The sequence below is a fragment of the Culex pipiens genome, chromosome 3 (genome assembly GCF_016801865.2).
Source record: "Culex pipiens pallens isolate TS chromosome 3, TS_CPP_V2, whole genome shotgun sequence".
NCBI lineage: Eukaryota > Metazoa > Arthropoda > Insecta > Diptera > Culicidae > Culex > Culex pipiens.
In genome coordinates this window covers 84,874,124-84,891,272 of record NC_068939.1, presented here as the reverse complement: position 1 = coordinate 84,891,272, position 17,149 = coordinate 84,874,124, and the positions used below count along the sequence as shown (strand labels likewise).

Genomic DNA, 17,149 nt, shown 5'->3' with positions numbered 1-17,149 from the left:
GTATCAAAAACCGTAAAATTTAAAACCTAATATTGAATGCTTGGCCCTTTTGAAATTTTAGTCTTGCTTATTTTTTTTATATATATAGTTTTCGCAGAGATCGGAAAATTCCACGAATGTTTCATTTAGGCTGGTACAAATTTTATTTAAAGTTGGCCCGAATTTTTTTTGAAAATTTTCGACAAAAAATTTCGCTATTTTTTTTTTGTTTTCGTCAAATTTTTCTTTTTTTGAAAACTATTGATTGCAAAACAACTTAACTAGTGTAAAATGCATTTTAAAACATTTTTTGCATTTAAATGTTGAGACTATGGCATGTTATTTTTTTTATTTTTTTGCGATTTGCGTTTTCAATTCCCTTTTAATAACCCGGACCCTAAGATGACAGTTTTCGTGACATGCACGTATTCACCGACAGATGGTCAGTAAGCCTCGTCGGAGTCCGCCCATTAAATACGCAACTCAAAATTTGCATTGGAAACATTTTTTTCGTGACGGCTTTCGCGGCACGCTCACTTCAACTGTTCTGCTCAGATCAGACTACTTAATTTGTCGTTTTAAACCGAAATAAGGCAAAAACTTTAGTTATTTAAACTATTCGCCATCTTAGGCCCACTGGGCCCACAAAAATGGGTACGCTCAGTTTGTATGAGAGCTGTCAATATGCTCCCGGGCTGCTTTGGCAGCATTTTTGCCTGTCTTTTTGTTATTTTGAAAAAAAATGTTTAAATTTGGACGTTGTAAAATGTCAAGGTTAAATATTACCTCTTTAATGATGTAATATTAACTAAATTTAGACTGGAAAATGGCATTACAACAGAAAAGTGGTAAATTTACACTTTTTTAAGAGGTAAAATTGACCATTTTCTCTTATATAAAAAATGTACTCATTCCCAGTTGTAAGATTACCATTTTTTTACTTTGTGTGTTGAAAATCATATTTAAGCATGTTTGTGCTCATTTTAAATTATTTTTAAGCCCAGTACCGCAAATCTCTACACAGCAAATAAAGTAGTAATCCAGCTGCGTGCAAAATGCCTGGGTGTAGAATAAATTTTGCATTATTTTATGAAATTCTGTGTAATATTACACCCTAAAATATGTAGCCCATCAGTATGGGAAACCTACTTGACCGAAATGTCAAGCTCACATATACGTTTATCCTTTCAATTTTTCATCGGTCTGATGGCCGAGCGGGCTAAGGCGCCAGTCCTTACTGTAGGTGCTGGGTTTGAGTCCCGTCGGTTGCAACTTTTTATTTGTGTTTACAAAAATTGAACATGCAGCGTGTCTTTTTTGACGAAGGTGATGTGCATGCTTTTGCATGCGATTTTACCATCGGATTTTTTGCTGTGTAAGATTACCATGATTTTTTTTTACTTTGTGTGTTGAAAATCATATTTAAAAATGTTTGTGCTTCTTTTAAATTATTTTCAAGTCCAGTACCGCAAAAACTATGTTTTTGGTAAATCGTAGATTTTGTTTCAAACTGTTTATTTCAAGGTAACTCGAACGATGGTTATAGCGTTTTAAACACTTATTCTTTAACTGTGTACTTTTTGCCCCCCTTCCCCTTAGAAGGGGGGGGGGGGGGGGGTAATTCCTCACCGATCACACTGCTCTAAATTATTCCGAATTTATGGGATGATTGTTCTTTTTGTACTGTCACTCTGAAATATGTAGCCTATCAGTATGGGAAACCTAATTGACCGAAATGGCAAGCTCATATATGCGTTTATCCTTTCCATTCTTCATCGGTCTGGTGGCCAAGACGGCTAAGGTGCCAGTCCTTACTGTTGATGCTGGGTTTGAATCCTGTCGGTTGCAACTTTTTTTGTGTTTACAAAAATTGTACATGCAGTGTGTAAAATTAACCCTCTACAACCCAACCCCGTCTTTAGACGGGCTTCAATTTAAAAAATCGCCAAAAATCCGTTTTCAACCAATTTATGATCTTTAAAAGCATTGAAAAGAAGAACTCTTAAAATTTTTAGAAAATGTTTGGGTTGGAAGTTTTTCTTGTTTTATGTGACTTTGCCAATGTTTTTAAAAATGTCATTTTTTATGGGTCAACTTTGGCTGTGTTTTTAACTGACATTTCCTATATTATAAGTAAAAAGAAGTATGCAGTAATTTTTCTAATGTGCCTGACTATGACTCTATGCATTTTTTTTTTACAATTTAAATGATAATGGTGCCATTTTATTGCAGAAAATGTGAAAAACAAGCAAAATATTGAAAAAGTGACTATAAAACATGAAAAAATAAGATAGGCAAAATGTAATGATAGAAGGTGGTAGAATAGGTCAAATACTACCAAAAACACAGATAAACTAAACAAGATAAATGCAAATTAAAGTACTAAAAATGAAACCTGAAAAACATAAAACAAGACAAGTTAAGATTTTCGTAGAACACGGGAAAAATACAAAAAAAAATCGAAAAAATTTGGGCAGTAGAGAGTGTTTTTTTACGAAGGTTATAAAAAATGCTGGATTTATACCGTCATTTTCGCAATATCCAACCACACTGCTAATCAATTTTACTCCAAATCTGCCGTTTTTGTATCACGAAACTGAAAGAAAAAAAATTGATTGGAAATCACTTCCGTATTCACCCTTTTCAAGTAAAAAAATCATGGTAATATTACTTCTGGGAATTACAGAGAAAAATGTGTAATTTTACCTACAAGCTTATTTCTGGATCATCACGACAAAAGGGCATTTCGAACTGTTTGCAAAACTGAAACAAATCAGAAACTGCTATCAAAAAGCTTTTGCGCACTTTTCAAATGTTGCTCCAGATCTGACGTATTATAACATAAATATACTGGTAATATTACACAATCAAATTTTAGAATTTTTCCAACTAATTCATAAATTTTAAATCAGACCAAGATATCCTGACTTAAGTGGACTTTTTATAACTTTTGAAGGACATGTTTTGTAAATTTTTCGGAACAAATAATAGCCAAACCCAAATGTTGAAAACAACCCTTTCAAATTTCAAGCCTAAAGTGCAAATTTAATATCAGGCAACACTGTACGTCAATTTTGAAGCTACACTAAAATTTCATATTTGTACCGCTACAGCCAAAACGCGGAAAATCTTTTGCGATATTTTTTCAAAAGGGCCGAAGAATCGATCAAAAAAAGTTATTGGAACTCCCTTTTAAAACTACTCACTTTTCCTATCATTCTCGGATTCCGAAATTGTCTCCTTTTCTCTACTAAAAATATCAGAATCTTGATACAAGGGCTGGAAACTTTTACTTTTCGAATTCGCTTTAATGCATTTGGAAGGCCTTTTGCAGGACTTGCTACATGGCAACATCCGGGATTGGTTTGTTTTTTGACTTTAATAAAAATGATTCCGCCAACGTTTCCAGGTGTGAAATTTATCCAAATCAAACAAAAATTAAATTCTTTTAAAACTCTTTATAGCTGAACAAAACATTTTAAATCTGTGTCAAAAAGATTAATCAGTAAACACAAAAATCAAACATGTGCATCAAACAAACTTTACGTGGAACTATTATAATCAACCAAACTCAAATATCGCTGCAAAATAACTGTTCAAACTCGACGCAGATAAACCGTTTGTAGAAAGTCCTTAACAAAGAAGGCTCTAGTTCGATCCTACCTCGTCGTATCTCTTCACCATCGTAAAGTGTAGTGTCGTCAACTTCCCCGCCCCCTCCGTAAAATTCCCGGATGCGTGTAGGCGTGGCCGCAAATGAAAACGTCGCACTTCCGGTCCAGTTACGACGACTATTCCGGTCGGCAACCACCACCAGCGTTGACCTCGGCTGAGCGCCATTACGAGCAACAATTTGGCGAATCCCGCGATCATCATCTCAACCACCGACTAATAGCCGGCAGAATCGGTGAAGGTTATCCTGTGCCGAAACTAGGGGAGATTTGTGCCCTGTCATCACCGCCGTCGTCGTCGCAGTTTTTGGAGGAACGTAAACAGCAACAGCAACAACTTGCCAGAGTGGTTAGCTATCAAGGTAAAGAATCTGCGCTGTTCCGGTTCTTGAGTTTTGTCTTGTCTCGTTCTATGCTGTTGTTTAGTTGTTGTTGTTTTCAAGGAAGTTGAGAATTCGCAGGTGCCTGTTTTATAGTTTTGTCGTTCCTCTCTTTTGTTTCTTTTTATGGTTCTTGGTAGCGCGTTTAAGTTTTTGGAAGCCGGCTTCGGCGGTGGTTTTGTGTTATTATAGGTTTTCCATTCACCTAATTTGCACTGAGTAAGGTTGTGTTTTGAATTGTTCCTTCATTGCGAATTGAATTATTATGAGGATAATTGTAGATCTAAGTGAAGTTGGAATGTTTCCATGTTTTCCATGGAATGTTTGATTTTCTTTCATTCCGCCATTAACCTTCTGTGTTTTATGATTTTCCTCTTTGAACTTTAAGTGACTTAAAAAATTTAAATCGTTACTGAGCAATTCTCTACGAAATCGGTCTTTTTTCTTCAATTTTAATTTTTGTATTTTTTAATCCGACTGAAACTTTTTTGGTGCCTTCGGTATGCCCAAAGAAGCCATTTTGCATCATTAGTTTGTCCATATAATTTTCCATACAAATTTGGCAGCTGTCCATACAAAAATGATGTAGGAAAATTCAAAAATCTGTATCTTTTGAAGGAATTTTTTGATCGATTTGGTGTCTTCGGCAAAGTTGTAGGTATGGATACGGACAACACTGGAAAAAAATGATACACGGTAAAAAAAAAATTGTGATTTTTTTTAAATTAACTTTTTATTACTAAAACTTGATTTGCAAAAAAACACTATTTTTAATTTTTTTTATTTTTTGATATGTTTTAGAGGACATAAAATGCCAACTTTTCAGAAATTTCCAGGTTGTGCAAAAAATCATTGACCGAGTTATGAATTTTTCAATCAATACTGATTTTTTCAAAAAATCGAAATTTTGGTCGCAAAAATTTTTCAACTTTATTTTTCGATGTAAAATTGGATTTGTAATCAAAAAGTACTTTAGTGAAATTTTGATAAAGTGCACCGTTTTCAAGTTATAGCCATTTTTATGTAACTTTTTTCAAAATAGTCGCAGTTTTTCATTTTTTAAAAATAGTGCACATGTTTGCCCACATTTGAAAAAAATATTTTTGAAAAGCTGAGAAAATTCTCTATATTTTACTTCTTCGGACTTTGTTGATACGACTTTTAGTTGCTGAGATATTGCAATGCAAAGGTTTAAAAACAGGAAAATTGATGTTTTCTAAGCCTCACCCAAACAGCCCAACATTTTTCAATGTCGATATCTCAGCAACTAATGGTCCGATTTTCAATGTCAAAATATGAAACATTTGTGAAATTTTCCGATCTTTTCGAAAACAATATTTTCAAAATTTTCAAATCAAGACTAACATTTCAAAAGGGCCAAACATTCAATATTACGCCATTTTAAAATGTTAGTCTTGATTTGACAATAAATAATTAATAAAAAAATCACCAAATTTTTTTTACCGTGTATCACTTTTTTCCAGTGTAGTCCGTATCCATACCTACAACATTGCCGAAGACACCAAATCGATCAAAAAATTCCTTCAAAAGATACAGATTCTTGAATTTTCATATGTAGTGTCCCTCGATCAGCAGCTATAACAGTGCAACCAACTTGCCAACTAGTGTTGCCAGATCGTTACAATTAACAATAGAGAATTATAGCACTAAGGTTACATGCTGGACACCGCAGTTGAATCGGCCTCTTCTCCTGCCGACCGTCGGCCTGTCAGGTCGTCTTACAAACCGTTCTTAACTTTTAATAAACTTATTAGTCTTAGTATTAGACAACGCGTGTTTTATTTACCCAAGTAACACTTGGCGACGAGGGTAAAGCGGAACGGTAAGCTGAACAGTACAATCAGTGATCGCGAGTGAGTCGTAGTTCGCGAAAAGTGTAAGTGAACGGTCGAAAGCGCAGTGCACGTGGTGTGGACCTAACTTTAACCATGCCACCGAAGGAGGAGAACAAGGCTGAAGGCAGCCCAGTGCAAGTGATTCGTAGTGGAATGTTCGGTCAAATCGAGCAGTATGTACTCGGAGAGGACTGGGACGAGTACATGAATCGGCTGGAAATGTTTTTCCAAGTGAACGACACGCCGGACGAGATGAAGGTTCCGGTTATGTTCACCGTGGCCGGGCCGAGCTTGTACACGCTAGCAAACAGGCTCTGCGCCCCGGTCTCCCCACGTATCAAGACGTACACCGAGCTAACCGCCCTGTTCAAGGATCACCTCGGTCCCACGACCAACGTGGTGTCAGAGCGCTACCAGTTGCGGTTCTGTGAGCAGACGCCTTCCCAGAGGATTGCGGACTTCATCGTCACCCTGAAGGCCAAGGCGCAAACCTGCGAGTACGGTGATTTCCTGCAGGATGCCCTGCGCGATCAGTTCGTCGCCGGGATCCACGACCAAGGGCACTTCCGCGACAACGCGTGTTTTATTTACCCAAGTAACATCATACATCATTTTTGTATGGACAGCTGCCAAATTTGTATGGAAAATTATATGGACAAAGTAATGATGCAAAATGGCTTCTTTGGGCATACCGAAGGCACCAAAAAAGTTTCAGTCGGATTAAAAAATACAAAAAAAAATCTAATGACCGAAATCCTAGAGAACTGCTCTACTGTATTTTTTTTATGTTTTTTTTGTAATTTTTTATATCTTTATATTTTATTATTTTTTTTGCAATATTAAATTTGTTGTCTTTATTATATTTTCTGTTTCAAAATTGTGTACGCAATCAGATATTTGCTTTTAGGTAGGGATAATTTGATTTTATCTTAGTCAACATTTGTTAAACAAACAATACTCAAATGTGAATTTCAAACAATTTGAATATTTCTTCCACTATCTTTAGTACCGTAAACTGGGGTGACATTGATAGCCCGGGGTGACTTTGATAGGTTTTTAAAATGCCCGTCAAATTAATATCTAAACATTTTTGAGAATTTTGAGTATGTAAGCATTAAGGGATAGCTTATTATCGAACATATATGCAAAAATGTGACTGTTACATGGATGTATCAAAATTAGTGGCCAAATCAAATTTCTATCAATGTCACCCCCGGCTATCAAAGTCACCCCTGTTTACGGTAGTCCATTAAGTTATTTTCTGTCAACTCACACCATATCTGGAAAAAGTGATCCCTTCTTCGATTTTCGAGAAACTTTTTTCCAAGTAATAATGTTGATCCCATTTTCATTTTTTTTTTGCGATTTCGTTGTAAAACTACTTACTTTTACTGTCATTCTCGAACGGCGAAACAGCCTACTTTTCTCTACCAAAAATAACAGAATCAAATAGAAACACTTTTCAAAACAAGTGCTGAAAAGTTCTACTTCTCAGCACTGAAATGGATGCTGAAAAGTTGAACTATTTAGCAATTCTTTCGATATGTAATACTTTTCAACATTGTTTTGATTTATGGATTGACTTGATACATGGACTTTTGATTTAAAATTCCATTCTTAGGGTACCGTAAACCGGGGTGACATTGATAGGATTTTAATTAATTTTTGGAATATTTTCCAGCTGGTAAGGGTTTTTTCAAGACTATTATTTTTAAAACATGTACTAGGGTCGGCCACACAAGGTCCATGCACTATTTTTGAAAAAAAGTTTTTTTCAATAGTGTTTAAAAAAATAGTTGCGTTGAAAATTCTTATTTTGAATACCGGGGTGACTTTGATAGTCAGTTGTTAAAATCAGGTTAAAGGTGCTTAAATATTATTTTTGCGTCGAATGTACCATCACTAAGGTTGCTGATATAGTTTTAAACAAAAAAATCTATGTTTATATTCTGTTGACTAAGTTTATAAGCTTTTTAACAAAATACATATAAATTTCAGGTTAAATTGTTAAAAAGTCAGAATTTTGCCTGAAATTTATTAAAAATATGTTTGTTTGTAAAATTATCGATTCATATTGCATTTTAAACTGAATTCGAAGCTCGAATCAAAAATTTTCACATTTTGTATAAAATTTGTTCTACTAAAAATGCCTTCAAATCTGTTTTTTTTTTAATTATTTTTCAAAAACACACAATTCTTATTATTTACTAACTTCGTTTATCTTCTCCTAGTGGAAAATTGTCCGAAGAATCCGAAAATGCATTCCGTTTTCCGATTTGAAATCATGTTCATTGAGAAAATCATGACACTTTGAGAACATGAAAATAATGCTATTCATCAACGTTTTCTTAATTATAGTTAACTAACTTTTTAAACTTTTCAAAATTTAATGAAAACTTCTTCTAGAAATACCTTGAACCTTTCTCTACTCCGGTCAGTATGATTTCATGCAATTCCGTACGTATTTTATTTGTACTCTTCATTTTGCGAAAAAATCTCAAACCTATCAAAGTCACCCCGGCTTTTAAAGTCACCCCGTTTAACGGTATTTTTCGAAGTTGCAAAAAATGTTGTATGGATCTCGTTGCAAAACTTGATTTTTTCAGCACTCGTCGTATTTAACCAACTATTTTTTTTTAAATCAGGCCTGAAACGGTTCAACAACAATCAGGTACCGAACAAGTATGTTTAAATTTCCAAAATAATAGGGGAAAGAAAAGGGATCTTTTTAGTCATTATAGGGCAAAATTGTTGTTACCAAGTTATGAATTAAAAAAAAAATCAGGAGAAAAAAAAATCTTTATAATAACATGTATTTTGTAAAATATAATTTTCAATCGTATGCAGCCTAGACTCGATTATCCGAAGCCTCGAACATACGAAGTTTTGTATAAGACTAAATAATAAAAACAAGAATATTATTTTGCGAAAAAAAAACGATTTTGCGGAAAAAAGTACTCGGTCATTAAAAATTTTCAATGAAAATTTATGCTAAAAATTTTGTTGGTGAGATTTTTATTTCTGCCGTTAAAACACTTTTCAAAAAATCGTAAAGTGACGATTTTTACTTTTTACACCGCGTTCAGTGTGTTATCTTCGATTTAAAGCTAAAAAAAGGCACCGTCTAATTCGTTTGAAAAATTATCCTAAAGCAAAAAATTTTTTAATTATATATGATTTTTTTACTTAAAATTTTAAAATGGACTTTTTTATTTTAAGGGTACACAGCAAACAAATGGCTGAACTTACGGACCCAATCCTGAAATAATTTGATTATAGAAAATTAAAAATTTTGTTGTAAATCTTTATGGAAATAGTAGTTTAAGGAATGGATACAAAAATATATCGATAGTTCCCGTAGTTTTGAGGATACTAAAATGTCTGTAACAAAAATCTGGGTGCAAAAGCTCTGTTTGAATTTAATTAAAAGTGAAAATATATTTTTCTACCTTTGAGTAGGTTCCGAAACGTTTTGGCATATTTTAAATATTAGTTGAATGTTATGTACAGTATCTCCAGAAGAATTTTTTTCAAAGCATTATTTTTAGTCATGGCAAGTTATTTTAAACATAAAATATAAGATGGATAAAATGTAATGTAATTGGGCATCTCAACATTTTGAAACAAAAAGAAATAAATATATAAAAATATGGGAAAAAATAAAAAATTATTGACATAATAAAAAAGTTGTTTATAAGTTTGAGCAAAATCTATTGGGATTCGGTATTCCGGAAGTGTCCCCAAGGGGCCACCGGTAACCGGTTCCAGAGTGTCCAGAATTGGTAAGAGTACATCGGCATGACCATAGATTGACATATTTTTCAATTTTATGAAGTTTGATATGTCGGATGATAGGGTTTCTCTCATATTCCGGAAATGTCTCAAATGGGTCAGCGAACAACGGCATGACCATAGATTGTCATATCTTCCAATTTCATGAAGTTTGATATGCAACATGATGGAGTTTCATGAAAAAGTCAAGTTGGCCGTTCATCGGGAGTCCGGGAACCGGTTCCAGGTTACCTGGATCTGGCCAGTAACACTGGTGTTGGCAATCGTGTATTGTGTTTTTAGTAAGTTGTATGGATCAATTTCAACAATCGTGAGTGTAATGCTTTCGCATATACGTGGAAAACAGTAAAACATGAACTTTTCGGATGTTCACCGGAATGTGGTGATAATAGTATTTGTGGTCAAAGTACAGTTAAATACCTGTCGAATGCAACCCGGAGCATCCTGATTGGTTGAAATTTGCCGTAGATACAGGTCGTTAAAGTTGGAGTCTCAAAAAGGTCTTTTTTCGGTTGTAGCAGATTCCCGGTGGCTACAGTGACCAGTTTTCCGGTTTTTCAGGTCGGTTTCGGAAAGGGGACATCCTAAGCTTTCATTTGAGCCTTAGAGAACCGGATTGGGATTTTTGGTGATTTTATAAAGTTTGCGGTCGGAAATGACCCCAATACCTTATGTGTGATTTTTTTTAATACCAAGGAAAAATAGCTCAAGGAATATATTCAGCTTTCAGAGCGAGGTTTTGAAAAAAAGTCCCATATTTTGGGGACCCTAATGTGTATGCATAAGTGTCAAAACGGCTTCTGACTCCAATTCTTTCTGGCATTTTGTCGCAATTTCAGGTTGTGACAAAAAAGCACTAAATGTCATATGAAGAGTGTCAACATTGCACGAAGTTTTTACGGGTTTTGTTTAACTACTCAGGATTGACATCAAGTTTTGGGAATCTGTGGAGGTCGATAGGTAAGGCATTGAAAGCTGTACAAAATGGCGTCCTTTTCTAAATCTAGCCCAAAAATGCACGTGTGACACGATGGATACAGCTTTATCGGATAAAGAGAGTATGACGGAGCATTATTGCGTTATGGCTCTCAATCCGTTGTAGCTCAGAGGTAAAAAGATAAAATTTTATGCGGATTTAACAAAGTTCGGTTTCCTTCTGGACATCCAACACAAATTTGAATGCCTTTTAGTAAGGCTAATAAATGCAAAATGTGCTCATAATTAACAGTGACGCCAGCGTAAGAGGTGATTCAGAAGGCACCCTTAGGCGTAAAATTTATTGGATTGGGAAATTTCTTAATTTCATCGCCTGTGACGGAAATCGACCACATTTGCCGGTGAATAACTGATGTGCATTTTGAAGATGATTTTTGATGTGCTCATTAATATTTTCAGGTAGCTTTATTTATTAAACGACTCTCTGCTTAATTGCAGGGTTCCATCATTTCCGTCGATAAATTACTTTTTTTTTGCTCTCAAGTTGCTTTTTTTCTCTTTTCTCGTGTCTCGCACGCCAACCGGATGCGCGTCGCAAACCTGTCATTTCTTTGACCCTCAGCCGCCCGAGCCAACCTGCCTAATTAATGTTTATTTGTATTTTCTCTTTCCTCTCCCTGTCGCAGATCTCCAGTATTCCGGTGGCCAGACTTCCCCCACTGGGCGGCACCAATTGTCTATTGCGTCGTCGTCGTACGGGCAGATCAAGCTTGAAAGTTTGTCCTCACCAACCCGAGCGTTCCGATTAGAACCCGCGGACGAGGTTGAGCTGCCACCTCCACCTCCGCCAGCAGTCGTCCGATCGAGTGCGGTTGTCCCAGACGGTGGCCGGCATCCATCCGTCATCTACGAAACGTCGTCGTCGTCGTCGCGCTATGATGGTGGATTGAGTTCTCTCAGACAGAACCAGCAGCAGCACCATCCAGAGCAGCAGCTACCGAACAACGGTAATCTGCAGCAGCAAGAAATTGAATATCTCCAGAAGGGAGCAGCATCAGCAGTAACTGCAGCTAAGCGCAAGCGAGATACAGGTAATTAGCTCAGACTTTGTCTTTTCGATCTTCAAATCTTCATTCTTCTTTTCGGTTTTGTTCAGGTTTTGTTGCGTGTGGAATCTCGGCAATGCCCGGCACAACACACGTCCCAGAGTTGTAATTTTTCTGGCTCCGAACCATAAAAACGTCAAAAATTAGCCAGTTCTAAAGCAATCACCTGTCGCGTTGGTATTTTTTGCGTGAAAAAGACAACGGACGCAGCCAATAATCATATATTTTGCAAAAATATTATTTTGTCGCAAAGTCACTCGAAAACAACACACACTCGCAGGCCGTTTGACCTTCCTCGACTGTTGGCTGCCCAGGATGACAGTTTTGAAAATAATGAAGAAACAGAAAACACACATGAACTAGTCGAACAGGACAGGATCCGAGGACGAAGCACATCAGCGCCACCGGTTCCACACGTGATGTGGCCATGGCAAAAGCAAACAGTAGAACCGGTGTGGGACCCCGATATGTCGTCCGACCGGTTGCAGAGTCCGAGTGTTGATTGGATTTAGGTTCATTCGAACGCACGGGGGTACGCTGCAAATTGCTGGACGACTCAACCATGTTTCAATTGATCCGGCGACGACGTTCTACGAAATATGCTCTTCAAACCTAGAATTGCATCATTCAACCCGCCGACGTGCCATCCAAGACGCGATGCTACGTAAGGTGCTCAATAAATCGCAAATTACCCCAAAATCCCCAGTACCGCGCTAAGCGCACCAACACCACTGGCCACCGCGCTAGACGTGGTCTGACATTGATGGGCGCAATATTTGGTGATTGATGGTCTGTTTACGCGCAGGAGGCACATCGTCTGAGCTGTGTGTGTGCGTTGCCACTACCTCGTTTATTAGTATTCAAATTTTTGCCCGACTCTGTAGCGAACCTTGGAACTAGGTTGGAAGCGCTTCAGGCGGCACACAGTTGTTGACGAGAGGAAGCTTGAGTTGTTTTTGTGTGTGTGTGTGTGTGGTCCGGTGGTTGAGTTAACCCGAAACCGCGACTTTTTAATTGGTCGCCTACGCACGCAGAATCGGTAGTCGAAACTTCTTGTCGGGGTGACCATTAGAGTGTAACAAAAATTACTTTTTGGCGGGCATTCAAGGGTTTGTTCCGGTGGGCATACTAAGCCCAAATCCAAAATATGAGCTTGATTGGACGTAACAGGAGCTGGCGCTCCGCCCTTCAATTTTAAATGGGATTTAACCTGTAAAAAAAGATTTTTTCAAAAATGTCACTTTTTGAGGCATTTTCGCCACTGAAGCGTTTATCTTCAACATCATTGGCGTGTAGGCCAGATTCTTGCGCATCTTTTGGTGTATATAACTTTGAAATTTGGAGCACCCTGGAGCTCGGTACAGACCTTCAAAGTTTGGCAATTTTTCGAAAAATCGGCTCCGGCAAAAAAGATATGCGTCGCGCCTCGCGACGCCCTAGACGCCATTTGATTTTGCTAGGGTCGATTTTTGGAAAAAATGGCAAACTTTGAAGGTCTGAACCGAGCTTCAGGGTGCTCCGAATTTCAATGTTATATATACCAAAAGATGCGCAAGGATCTGGCCTACACGCCAGTGATGTTGAAAATAAACGCTTCAGTGGCGAAAATGCCTCAAAAAGTGACATTTTTGAAAAAATCTTTTTTTACGGGTTAAATCCCATTTAAAATTGAAGGGCGGAGCGCCAGCTTCTGTTACGTCCAATCAAGCTCATATTTTGGATTTGGGCTTAGTATGCCCACCGGAACAAACCCTTGAATGCCCGCCAAAAAGTCATTTTTGTTACACTCTAGTGACCATGTGAGAGATTTTTTTTACATGTCATTCCAGTTCGTTGCGGAGATTATCTGTGTCTCCACGACCGCCGTCGGTCAGGGACGCAGTCCAGATTAGGACGGCTTAAAGTTTGTTTGACCTTCCTTTTGAGCGATCAAGCCGACGTTGAACTCTAGGAGTAATTCCCAACTTGTAATGGATTTCTCAACCGTCATTATGTGAGTAGTGGTAGATACAATGTATGCCGCAGCTAATTGAAACGCTCTTAATGCACAAGTGCAATCTGGGCAGAAAAGCAGGGTACAGGCTGAAGGTAGTCGACGCTCTGTGTACCTCATGGTCGACTTGTTCTGAGGTTCGCTGTGGGAAGGCATTACTGATTAATAGTAGCGGGTGTCAAGTTGAGAAACGTTTCGTCATTCCGCGGTCATTGTCGGCTTTTTTGTTGCTATTATTGCTGAAACTGATCATCAATACGGATTGTTAACTCTCTGCCATGCCACTTCGCCTTTTCAATGTTCAAGGATTTTTATATTTAAATTTTTAGTCAGTTCTGTTAGTTCATTTCCAAGCAACTTTAAATTAAAGAAACTCCAAGTCGGAAAACCTTAGTGTATGGGCAGTTAGCTAATCTAAGCCTGATTCACACATTTTCACCACTGAGACCCTTCGCATAAATTTGGTGTTGTGAGTCACATCGTCGTTCAAATTCTAAATTAAATTATTTTAGTTTGAAATTTGTCAAAACAAACCTTAAAAATTGATTCTTAGGCACAATACAACTAGCAGTTGACTGGAAGATAACGAGCCACTCGTATTCGGTTCCAAAGTGTCCCCAAGGAGCCACCGGTTATCGGTTCCAGATTGGTCAGCAACAACGACATGACCATAGATTGACATATCTTTCAATTTCATGAAGTTTGATACAACATGATGAGGTTTCATAAAAAAAGTAAAGTTGGCGGTTTACCGGGTATCCGGTTCCAGGTTACCCGGAACTGACCAGTAACACTGCAGAGTGGTTCTGGCAATCGTGTAATTTCTTGTTTGTTTTATGGATCAATTTCAATTATCGTAAGTGTTATAGCATCGCATGTATTGATATACGTAAAAACAGTAAATAATTTACTTTTCGGATGTTCCGGATTTCCTGAACCGGTAGGTGATATTAGTTGGGATATCAAAAAGATTAAGATTATTTCGGTTGTAGCAGATTCCCAGTGGCCACAGTGACCAAATACGGTTTTTCCAGGTCGGTTTCGGAATGGGGACATCCTAAGCTTTCCTAAGCTTGGTCGAAACCCGAATTTTTTGCCATTTTTCAAAGTTTGGGCTCGAAAGGGATCCTGCTACCATTAAAATAGGGGGGTCGTCTATGGTTTATTGGTTTTGTAAAATGTGTATTTATATTTTAATATTAAGGACAGAAAATTTCCAGGCTCTAGCTTTTAAAGAGACAAAGTAATTTTTTAAAAAGGCTGCCAAGACGGTTGGTACGGTATGTCCACGCATCGTTCCTCCCCTGTATATTCTGTGAAATGTGATCCTTTCTCAGAATTCTCTCTGCGGTAAACATTCGCGGTAGGGCTGGCCGCTTTAATTTTTGTAGTACATTTTTGGGTGTTCTCTGCACTGCAATTATTAATAATGACAAGAAAAGTACTTGGGGCGTTACATTAGATTAAATATTGAAAGAATACAAAACACTTTGAAATAAATTTCAATTCAGACTTTTCCTTCCCAGTAATGTGATAAAAGAAATAAAGAATAGAGGTTAAAAAATAAATAAAAAACCTGTTTTTTTCAATCCCATATATTTTTTTAAGGAACTTGTTATGTTTGAAAGAAAAAGGAACTCACAATACAAAATTGATAGATAAAAAAAATACAGTCCAGACTCGATTATCCGAAGGCCTTGGATAAATTTCATTTTGGATAAATAAAAAAAAATCGCTATCTTACTTTTGATTGTCGAGCTTAAGTACGACCTCTAAACTACGTGATTTAGAATTTTTAAATTTAAGATGGCAGCCAAAATGGCGTTCAAATTTGACTAAAATGGGGTCGCCGAATTCGAATTTGATGTTAAATCGTCGTCGTCCTGCTACCTTGTCGCACGTGCATTTTGAGCCAAATTGAGTTAAGAACGCCATTTTGTGCAGCTAACAATGCCTCACCTTTTGACCTTCACAGATCCTCATAATTCGATTTCAATCCTGAGTTATTCAATAAAAACCGAATAAACTCCGTGCATTGTTGTCACTCTACATATTAAAGAAGTTTCAATCATGTCGTGCTATCTTGTCACTCCCTGAAAATTGATGTAAGTGCGACAACTGGCCAAAGGAATTTCAGGTCAGCACGCGTTTGACGCACACGGAGAAAAAAGAGTTCCCAAAATCGTGAACAAGCGTTCATGAACATTGGAACCACGAACAAAGTGTTCAAATTCCATGGTACGTTTTTCAAAATCGTACCATGGGATTTGAACACTTTGTTCGTGGTTCCCATTTTCATGAACGCTTGTTCACGATTTTGGAAACTCTTTTTTCTCCGTGCACGTACAAGCTAGATTACCGTAAACATTTGTAGTTTTAACTCGGGACTCCAGCAACCAACTTCAACGAAACTTTGGGACAATGCACAGAATGGTTAGCCAAACAAAACGTGTTTGTTATTGTTTACATTGCGTGCTCTAGTTTTTGTTTATTCAAGGTCAAACATTCAAACGTGTTTTTCTCGGAACGTTGAAATAGCGGGTGTGACAAGATAGCACGACGACGTCGAAATGCTAGACAATACGAAAAAATACGAAAAATGTATTTTGTTCATGATTTGATTATCCGAAGTTCCATACAAACCTTCGAATAGTCGAAATTTCGGATAGTCGAGTTTGGACTGTACAGAAAAAATTAAATGCTTTTGCCCATACTTTTTTTTAACAGAACCTTTAATATCATAGCAAAGGAATATTACAGAACCAAGAATATTTTATTTTGAAAAAAAGAGTTTTCCACTTTCACATAAATGTTACAGAAGCAGGAATAAACTTTTTTCTTAAAAATATGCTCAAATTGTGTCTTTTTCTCTTAATATTGCTCATTTTTGAACATTTCTAGAGTTTTTTAAAGGGCCTATAAGCTTTTCAGTTTCATATTTTTATAGGTCCTTTTCCAAAAAAATCTGGATTTGTCCCTTCGACGTTATGTCACTCGACGTTTTGTCCTTTCGATGACTATGAGAAGCACATTTTTTTTTATTTAAATTTGTTGCACTCCAGTCTGTTTTGCATACTTTTTAGCCTTTTTAATGCTGAATCTCGTACACATTCATTTATTTTCGCTGTATTCGCTGTAAAACTTATCTTGCCCCCATTTTGGGTCTAATGCTTTTAGAATTCGGTCTCGATGTACAGCCATCTTTTATATTTGGAACTGTTTACAGATCGGCCAATGTTAAAAAAAATCATGGCAAATCGATAATTGATCTTAGTGATTCGCTTTTACCTTCATTTGAAAGCTTTTCTTGCGATCTTTCGAATGCTGTATCGAACAACTGCAAATTTTAACTTTTATATCAAGTTTTTGAAGAAAAATTTTGACCCTTGAAATCCACAAATTCGGAACACTTTTTTCTTACGGATGTAAACAAACT

General features: G+C 36.9%; 1 protein-coding gene across 3 annotated transcripts in view; it reads left to right on the top strand.

Annotated features, from left to right (window-relative positions):
- Window positions 1-17,149, top strand: part of LOC120418995 (uncharacterized) — a 456,309-nt gene that overhangs the window by 278,797 nt on the left and 160,363 nt on the right. The window contains exons 2-3 of one of the 3 annotated variants that reach the window (XM_039581565.2): window positions 3,444-4,012; window positions 11,301-11,705. The exons of 1 other annotated variant lie outside the window; for it this stretch is intronic. In XM_039581565.2, coding sequence (XP_039437499.2) covers window positions 3,736-4,012; window positions 11,301-11,705 — 682 coding nt within the window. In that variant the 5' untranslated portion in view covers window positions 3,444-3,735. The remainder of the gene's footprint in view (window positions 1-3,443; window positions 4,013-11,300; window positions 11,706-17,149) is intronic. One more of the 3 variants, XM_052711066.1, reaches the window with a different exon arrangement.